Source organism: Neodiprion virginianus, chromosome 3 (genome assembly GCF_021901495.1).
Source record: "Neodiprion virginianus isolate iyNeoVirg1 chromosome 3, iyNeoVirg1.1, whole genome shotgun sequence".
Lineage (NCBI taxonomy): Eukaryota > Metazoa > Arthropoda > Insecta > Hymenoptera > Diprionidae > Neodiprion > Neodiprion virginianus.
The window spans coordinates 4795890-4805575 of NC_060879.1; the positions used below are offsets into that span (position 1 = coordinate 4795890).

The 9686-nt window shown below is 40.6% G+C and overlaps 1 protein-coding gene across 1 annotated transcript; it reads right to left on the minus strand.

Annotated features, from left to right (window-relative positions):
- Positions 1-3349: 3349 nt before the first annotated feature.
- Positions 3350-8656, minus strand: LOC124300214 (dimodular nonribosomal peptide synthase-like). Its single transcript, XM_046754030.1, has 12 exons — positions 8580-8656; positions 8313-8445; positions 7773-8054; positions 7202-7354; positions 6863-7089; positions 6474-6747; positions 6231-6398; positions 5434-5630; positions 5030-5219; positions 4582-4945; positions 4039-4486; positions 3350-3897 (listed from the first exon to the last, which is right to left on the minus strand). The coding sequence occupies exons 2-12, from the start codon at positions 8443-8445 to the stop codon at positions 3760-3762; spliced, it is 2574 nt and encodes an 857-aa protein (XP_046609986.1). The 5' UTR covers positions 8580-8656; the 3' UTR covers positions 3350-3759.
- Positions 8657-9686: the final 1030 nt, after the last annotated feature.

Below are 9686 nucleotides of genomic sequence, written 5' to 3' on the forward strand. Positions count from 1 at the left end.
AGAACCTTGTTCCAAACTGGGCCCCTGATCTACACAAATGTTTTGTAAAGCAGCGCATGGTGCTAGTCGAGTATAACAACGACAAAAATATTTTAACTTGCGAACATGCGTGCTTTGCAAGATATAGTTAATCGTAGTTCGTCAAAAATGGACTTTCGTCGGAGGTGTCAAGCGTTAAAAAAATGTTTTCTATGCGTTCGTTTCGTGACTTTAGACATTTTTATAGGTGCTTAACATAACATAATGTGTGCACAACGTACCGCAGTACAGGAACCACAGTAAAACTTTCAATTAAAAAAAAGATTAAACACGTTCTGCAACTTGTGATAATAACCGGTTTATTGTTACGAGTTCTTGCAGTTTTTGTGCCAGAACTCGTAGCCACATACAACCGACCAAATAAGACAAAAATTGGTAGCCGGCGGGTTTTTTTCTGGGTGTCTGATTTCGCTCCATAAGTTGTTTGTTGAATTAGTCATCCTTTGATCGATTGACTGGTAATGACGCGTGTATGCACAGAAAAAGAAAGCGGCTAGACTGACGATGACGCGTATATGCACATTTTTTAATAACTCTGTTAATTCTCGATGGATTTGGAGGTAAACAAGTACACTACCGTTTCGGGGGTCGCTGAATTTGAATTTGAAAGCAGAATTAAAAAATTCAATACCACGGATTCAATATATTATGGCAGCTGCAAAATACCTTTAAGTAAAAAAAGTCGAAGAGTGTAATAAATCTTTTGAAACCTGCAAAATAGAGGATCCAAAGTGGAGGCGGCACTACTTGAAAACCATACAAGTACACCAAATGTTCAACTTGAATGCAACAAAAAAAAAAAAAAAAAACCCTATTTTATTGTACTTGAAACCACATTTTAACATTACTCGGAAATTAGATCGACCATTCCAGATACTCTAAAAACTCAAATGTTACTTTTGATCGTTACCCACGCGTGCACGTACTATTGGTCCAACGTTGTTCCAACGGTGGCTTAACGTTAGTTTATACTCTTAACTTATTCGTAAGATTTGAACCTCATCCAAATAAATCTTATCAGAAAATTTTCACAGGAATATTGTGATTATGTTAGTTTAAGTACTGAAAAAGAGCTCCAACGGTCGGCGATGAGAGAACATGTGCAGGGACGTTTTGTTGTCTCTTCTCCGCGAAAGATTCCCAGCTCGCACACCATCGTCTTAGAATGTTGGAAGTTTTTTTTCTCAAGCCGTATACTATCAGATTCTTGAAACTAGTATAAGGATATCTTGGTTAGACTTTTCTAAATCGTTGGAAGAAAACTGAAATGATTAATTTTTTGGATAAAACCTGTAGAGTTCCCTCTCAAGAGTTGATGGGACTGAAATGTAATAAGTTTCAAGGGATTCCAATACATAGAGGTAAGACTCTACAGAGATATACGACATCTCAGAACCATGGTTGTGAGTAATTAATTACTTTTGTGATGAAATTTTTGCTGGATTTTAGAACATGAAATACTATTCTTCGAACTCGTGGTACAGAATGCAAAAATTGGTGTGGCCCCGAAGTCTTCATTTCAATTTGGGCAATTGTCGTATACATAATATTGGTAGTGTACGATGATGCGTATTACTTTGAATATTATGTCAGAGACAGGTTCCTTCATTCGTTCCAATCCATCAAAACAAGTATAAACGATTCGTCGTACGACGTTGAAGCCTATTGTAGGTAGGCCATAACCAGATTCATTGATTTATTCCAGACTATAGGTTAATTTTTAAACAAGATGTCTATTCAGCTGAACTTGATGCTGCCAGCCTAAGTCTTAATGCCACCACAATTTCCGCTAATAGTAAGATGCGCTGTCAGCCCATACACATTAACATATACGAACAGCAATAATGAAACTTGTTTATTTGTTCATTTGAATAAGTAAAAACCACAAGGCCGATTAAAAATTTCAAAATCAGTTTGTACTCAAGCTGCGAAGTGCCGATTGAGACTGGAATCATTGGAATCCCTCAATCCATCGCGAAGATACCGTAATTTTTATTTATTTTTTATCTTCATTCTCATAACTCAAAAACTACTCAATCCATCAGCCCCAAAATTTCATCAGTTCCAAGAGAAGCAAAGTCCTGTCGATTGAAACCGAGATCATTAAAATCCGTTGATTTGTTCCCGGGATTTCGTCGGATAAAAATTGGTTACATGCAAGTCTTGATACCTTGAAAAAGGCTCGTCGAGATCTTGTAAAAACTCGACTTTTTATTTTCGGGGTGATAATAATTATTCTTGCAATAAAAAAAGCGGAATGTTAAGAAAATACTTGAGTGGTCTTTGAAGAATCGAAAGATTATTTAGATTTACAAAATAGATCCTCAACATTTTTATTATATTCATTCACTACAAAGAGTCTAGCCGAATAAGTATGTCGAGAATCCCTCGGAAGATTTTCGGCGGAAAATGGAGGTGAAAGATTCGTCATTCAATGAAACTCGTTTCGACCAAATTCGACAATCCTCTGGCCTTCCTCTCCAACGCGAACTGTTTTTTATTTTTATAAACTATTTAGTGTGGTGAATCCAAGTAGAAAACAAATGAAGTTTTTTTCGTATTTTTAGTAGGATAAAATAGACAAGCACTTATCATCATTTTTAGGGAAAGCGTAGGTTCGAAGTACACAACTTCTCATTTTTTCAGATGATTCCCATTGTTGCGCCATTCTCTGTCAAAAAAAGAAAGAAAAAAAAATGAATACCTGTTATTTCACTCGTTTGCCTGGATCATTCGGTACCTGAGTATTGGTATCAATGGCCAATTTATTTTACCTTCAGGCACGCTCTTACAAATACGCGTACAGTCGAATGAATTGGTACAAAAACGGACCTCGAGATCTCATTCTGAGGTAGCCTTGAATGTGTCCCAATATCGAATCGAAAGGAACGGTGATTGAATTTTTCTTATTATTCACATAGCACTTTTTTGCTAACGTGCCATGATTCGATCAAAACTTGAATTACGCTGTCCTAGAATTTCCGGAAATCATCCAAAGAGTGTTGAAGATACTTTTCACAGGATCATACTCGGCGGAAATGATGGATGAGGACAGCAACATTAAACACGGAATAAGATGAGTGTATCGATCGATACTTACGAAATGATTCGTATTGTTCATTCAGTGAGCAAAATTTTCCAATTCCAACGTGCAATAGCATTTCGGTACTTATTTCTAATCTCAACGGTACTTTTATCAGATGTGCCAACACACCAGATCAGTTTACCATTTTTGAATGATCCAAAGCGGATGACGCGAGGGAATCGAAACCATATTTCGGATTGTTACGACGAATCAAACGGTCGAGACTTTAATAACACTGTACATTTTATTATTTTACCGTCAACAATGACCATACCCAACAAACTTCCTGACGAACGCAATTTCTAAACAAATCTGCAACATGCACCTACAGTATAACTAATTGTAACATTTTGAGGAATTTTCATTATACGACATGCTGACGTATTTCTTTGAATATATATTGCAGCAGACAGTTTTTCTACGTTCGACAAATTTACAGACAAGTGTGGAAAGATGTTTCCAGCTCACAACTGCGTCTTTCGATCCGTTTTAGGTGCAATATCTCTTTAATAATATCGTTGTCGGATTGAATTCGTAGTCACGATCACATGCATGTGTTTACTGTTAATAAACGGACCCAGTGCGTTGCATGTAAGGAGCTAGAAATAATTCACAGAGCCGCCGTTGAAAAATTTCTACACGCTTTTCCAGGAGCATAATACTCTTTGACTGTCGGGCGCCTCTCCGAACGGCGTCGAACCGTCAGACGCGACGTACTTGTTGACCTGGTAGTCCATCAAGACGTCGCAGTTGTAGATACCAGTCACCAGTTGCTACACCGATAAATTTGCAAATTAGTTTGATGTTCGATCATTGGGAATAAGTAGTATTTTCTCCAGAAGCTCTATTTTCATACCTTGTTTGCTCAAATTTCAAAATAACCAACGAGCAATCAAACTCCATAAGCAAATTACCTGTGTAAGAGGGCTGGTGTTTGTTGCAAACACGCCGTCAAAGCCCTTCTGCCTGGCGACTCGAAACACATTTTCCTCCATCACCCTTACGAGAGCAACATTTTCAGCCGAAGTGAGTCTGCTGTTGGTTCCCATCATGAAGGAGTGGAAAATTTGTCCCTTTCCCTTCGGGAGTTGTTCTTCCAGAATCGGCCTCTCAAGGTACTCCAAAAACTCAAGTGTTACCATCAGCTTCGAATTTATCGTCACCTCAGGCTCGTCTCTCGCGTCCAAATTCAACGCGACGCTTAGCGCCTCGCCTGACGTCGATTTCACTACGAAACTCAATCCTTGCTCCACCAGAGGATCCCAAAGCTTGTCAATCAGTTCCGAGTAATCTTCTCGGTTAATGTCAGGCATCAACCACTTATCCAGGTCAGCTTTCAGGTAAAAACTGTCCGTGATCATCCTGTATTTCAAAGGTGAGGATAGATTAGGTTTATTCCGAAGGAACTCAATCATCGCGAGAGCTTTTCGATCGACAGAATTGATATGCATACTCACTCGATAACGTCTTTTCTATGTGAGTCATTAAGCTCCTCGAGGACGTAACGTTCTCCATCTTCGGACGGAGGCTCATCGAAGTCTGACTCCGAGTCGATCCTCATCCTCCGCAGTATCTCTCCCATGTTCTTCGCGCGTATGAAGTCAGTTATTCCGATGCGGTAGCCTTGGTCAAGAAGTCTGGTGACGGTGTAGACCGAATTCAAAGAGTTTCCCCCCAGATCGTAAAAGTTCGCGTCGATCGTCACCGCGGCTCGGGCGCTACTTCCGATCACCGATGCTACCGTGGGAAAAAGGACGCGGGCTAAAGGAAGAAGAGGCGGCGGGACGTTTTCGTAGTCGCAATCGACGGCGATATCCTTTTCTGCGTAACAATGTGAACAAGAAGTTGAAGAAAAAGTAAAGTGGTGATTCAGTTTTCGATATCTTAGGATTATTTCTTCCTCACCGTTGCTCATCAATTCGTATCGCTTCAAAAGCCTCTGTCTGTCAGCCTTTCCGTTTTCCAATAACGGAATGGAATCGATCACTATGACATGCGGTATCATGTGAGGAGGTAAGATGGTGCGGAGATGAGATTCAATCTCTGATCCGGAAACACGGGTGTTGTTTTTAACCGTCACGTACGAAACGAGAGCCTGTAACGGGGTCAGCAATCCGTCAGAGTGAACAAAACTTGAACACTATACGGCACTATTCGTATATTCTTGACTAAAGCCGATCAAAGAGCAGGATTGTTAGTATTTCTATTACCAGCATCGATGTTTCCTTGTCGGTACGATAAGAAATGTATTTCGCAATGTCTCTGAAAGGTTTTTACGCTCTTTGTACTCTTTTTCTCTTTTCATTTACCTGCGAAAGTTCACCGGGTTTGAAACAGAGGACGACCGTTTTGTCGATGGCAGGAGATGCCAGGACAGCTTTTTCCACTTCTGCGATGTCGACCCGATGTCCTCGGACCTTAATTTGGTTGTCCATTCTGCCTTCGTAAATTAATATGCCTTTCACAATCCTCGCGTAGTCACCGGTACGATAAATCCTCGAGTATTCTGCAGGTGGAATAGTAACTTGATTATTTTTCCACTAACATCGGCTCACTTCATATTTGGCTTATTTCGGGCAGAAATAATTCGGGTGTATCCGAAGCCAATAGTTGACTATGTGTCAATCATACATTCACAAATGCTCGCTAAATTGCACATTCTTTGTCGGTAATGATGTACAAGTCGACTGTGGATTGACTTGTGGTCAAAATACAGTCAAGCAAAACTTTGAAATTGCTAGTGACAAAACTTTGTAATTATTAGTAACTAGTTTCGAAAGAGTTGTTCTAATTTTTTACTTTTTGGAACAAGGCTGCTGAGGCCTGGTTATAATTACCGGAATTCGAAGCCGCCATTTCGAATCCCTAATATCAAATTTTCTAATTCTTCTTTTGAATTTGGATTCAATGACCCCCGAAATCGAAGTGTATCAATTTTCGCCCAAATCCATTGAGAAATATCAGAGTTATTACAAAAAGGTTTATGCACGATCCGTTACCGGTCAACCGATCAAGTAGTCCAATATCGACAAGTCTGTTACTCTGGGTATCGGATAGCTTGCAAAGAAAGGCATCGAGTACATGTCCGTATCTTTCATTTACTCACCTGGATCCGAAGAATGTGGATTGTCCACGAAACGATGCGGATCTCTTCCTTTTACGTAACCGGCCGCCAAGTATTTCCCTGCGCAAACCACCTCGCCCAATTCTCCTGGCGGCATGAGTTGCAGCTTCTTATCCACAACGTATAGAATGCAGTTCTCTGCCGGCTTACCTTGGAAACGGAATTAAAGATTTCTGGATAATATTCGAGCCATGTTCATTCGGTGATTGAAAACTCTCTGCTTACCAATCGGTACTTTGTCCAGACCCTCGAGCTGTGTAGGGTGATTGATCAAATGATATGTGACATCGCCTGCAAGCTCAGTGCAACCCCATAAATTGGCCAACGTGTGTTCGCCTGATGGGAATGTGGCCAAGAATTGTTCGGCCACTGGAAGAGGTAAGACTTCGCCTGCACAAATCCAGAGTTTCAAGTTTTTAAGGAGATGCTTGTCCTGTTGCATGTCGAGATACATCAGGATAGTCCTTAACAATGACGGGACTTGTGCCAGCCGTTCGATCTGCAGAAACAGTTCGATAGTCGGGTATTTCAAGGTCAAAGGAAAAGAGGGTTTCGTCTTCTTTCCGAATCTCGTTTCACGTGGCCGAATCTTTTGATTCGGATCGTTTACTCACCTTGTGTTTCTCCAACAGTTGAACGAGCCTCTGAGGGTCCCTTGTGATGTGCTTTGGAACAACGACGATGCACCTTCCCTGAAGCAAAGGGCCCCAGATTTCGGGCACACTGTCGACGGAAGTCACAGTTGCTTTGAAAACGCATCTTTCCTCTGTCGGCGAATAAGGCACCACATTCCACTGCCAGCGAAGCGAATTTATCAGAGTCTCGTGGAGCAGTTTAACGCCTGGCGAAAAATGCAGAAATTGAATCCTTCTTTTTCGTTCCGAGAAATTTCCTTCTTTGAAACCTCCAAGCTCACGTGAGCTCAAATTTCAGCCAAATCACAATGTACTTGCCTTTTGGCACCCCCGTGCTTCCTGAAGTGTATAAAACGATCGCCAGTTCTTGACACGCGTCCAAATCCATGTTCTGTGGCAACTCGTTGGTGGCTTCTTCCAGAAGCTCCTCGTACGTGATGGCAGGTGTGCCCTCGTATATTGTCATGTCGGCTGAAACGGTTCAACAGAACAGATGAAAATTATTCAGAGTCATGAGGCACGCTTAGACGAGAGATTCTCCGGATCAGTTTTTGCATACGAGTCATTGCCTGTGAACTTTCGGCCTCTATAAACGCATCTCACGTCCTGCGGATTCTTCACCTCTGTTCATTGCTAGAACTGAGATTTCGTTACATGAAAACGCTGAGAAGAGGAATTCGAAATTTCTTTTTCCAACGTAGAAAGAGAAAGTTGTAGGTATGGGTGTTGATCGTAGCTGTTCATTCCGAATCTCGCATTTTGATGTTAATTTGTCAATCTTAAACCTGGTGTATCCAACGCTTATTTCTCAAACCTCAGAGACAAGCCAATTTGCAAGCTGCGAGGAATCTATCATCGATTCCACTTTCCATAATGGATCGTCCCTCACCTCCTTCTTCGGTGACCACGATGAGGGGCTCAGCCTCGGTGAGAATGTGCCTAACCCTGGGAACCGGAAACTCTGGATCCAGGGGAAGGTAGGCTATCCCGGCCTTCAAGGTAGCCAGCAAGAGGGTCGGAAGTCGGTCCGTAGGCCACATCGAAATCGCCACGATTGCATCAACGCCGTTGATCGAGGATCGACGACAGCGTTTCGCCAGGACTCGTGACAGCTGATTAGTCCTCACTTCGAGCTGACTGAAAGTCAACCTTGTTTCTTCGCCACGCTCATCTGCAAGGTGAGCATTACGCGATAGTCAAAATCTACGCACTTTCCCCACTTGCCTGATGAGTAACAAAACACTTTCTTATTATTGAATTCTGACTCAGTTAACATTTCTTTACCCTGAATAGCAGAGCTTCATTCTTAGAAATAAGTAAAAACTCATTTCTACAAGAATTTCAGCGGCGAGACCTTACGCAGTTCCGGACCCTCAACAACAATAACAAAGTGATTGTGTGATACGTCTCACATGATGAAAAAATTTACCTTCGTAGATAATTGCCGTATGATTTGGATTGTTGACTGCCACTTGAGAGAATACTTTATGAATGAAAACCTTCTCGTTGCTCCTGTCAATTCTGCTCCCCTTGAGACCTGACTGATGTTTGGACGAACTCATCTAAATTTTATACCGATAAATCGCACAACAATTAATATTTTCCATTTGAATTTCGAAATAGTAAAAAATGTATCAATTTCAATCGGCCGACTCGTGGTTTTTCAGGTAGATTCCAGAAGAAAAATAAGACTTACAGTGATTGGATTCGTCTGATTAAATGCTCCGATTGAAATTATCACCCAGCAGCTTGCTTTAATGTGGATCAATTTCTTGCTAGCTCGTCACTGGGCGCTCTCGCAAGTGCGAAAAATGGTCTTTCATAGCAATAAAATTGAAAATGTAAAGTATGATCTGCGGGTAAGTGTTTACCTTCGAGAGGTCTTAGTGGTTACATTTCATTGCCATTTCGACACTCTGTCACTGTCATCCGAATGAATGTGTGTTTAACACCTGAATAATCTTCAACGGGATATAAAATTACTGTAGCATTTGGGAACACTTTGCAATAACATCGCTAGATGCGTGATTGATACATAATACGCACGTACTACTATTGTTATTGATTGCATTTACTATAACTACTTTAAACGATGCTACGTATTATGCTGTTTTTCATATTAACACTAAGCTAGAACTAGGTTTCTTAATTTATTCCAATATGTACGTTCATGTTTATACAACTGGTTCATTTGTCTGACCTTGCTGGCGCCAACTAATACTTTCCGTTTATTCAGTTTCTCAAATAACTGAAAAAGATTTAAAAGTATATCCAGTACTTAGCTAAGAAAAATTACTGCGATTGAGACAAAAATCATTGAAATCCGTTAATCAGTTGAAAACCACTGAAAATGGGACTCCAGCATTTCTCTTTCACGTTTGACAATTTTGTTTTCAATCAAGGATTTTCTTTTATTTATTCAATCTTTGAGGCTCGATGGGTCCAACCGGGGCTGTATCCAGTAAATTTCGTGCAGCTTTCGGTCATTTTATTACTATTATTTTGGTATACGGTCGACATTCACCCGAGAATATTATACGTGTTGGAATAGCATGTGCTGATGCTGAGTCTAGCATTTATCAGAATTAGTAAGAATTTTTCCAAAAATCGCAGGCTTCGTTATTTGCAATTTTCTGTAGTAAAAAACTTAATGTTGGAAATAAGATGATCCACCTAATTCGAGCAGTCATAGTCAACTGATAGGATTCCGAAAAGGATTCACTCCACAATGCTTCCGATTTAGTCGAAATATTGAAGGTTTGAGATTTCATATTCATAATTTTCGGGACCCCAAAATTACTTC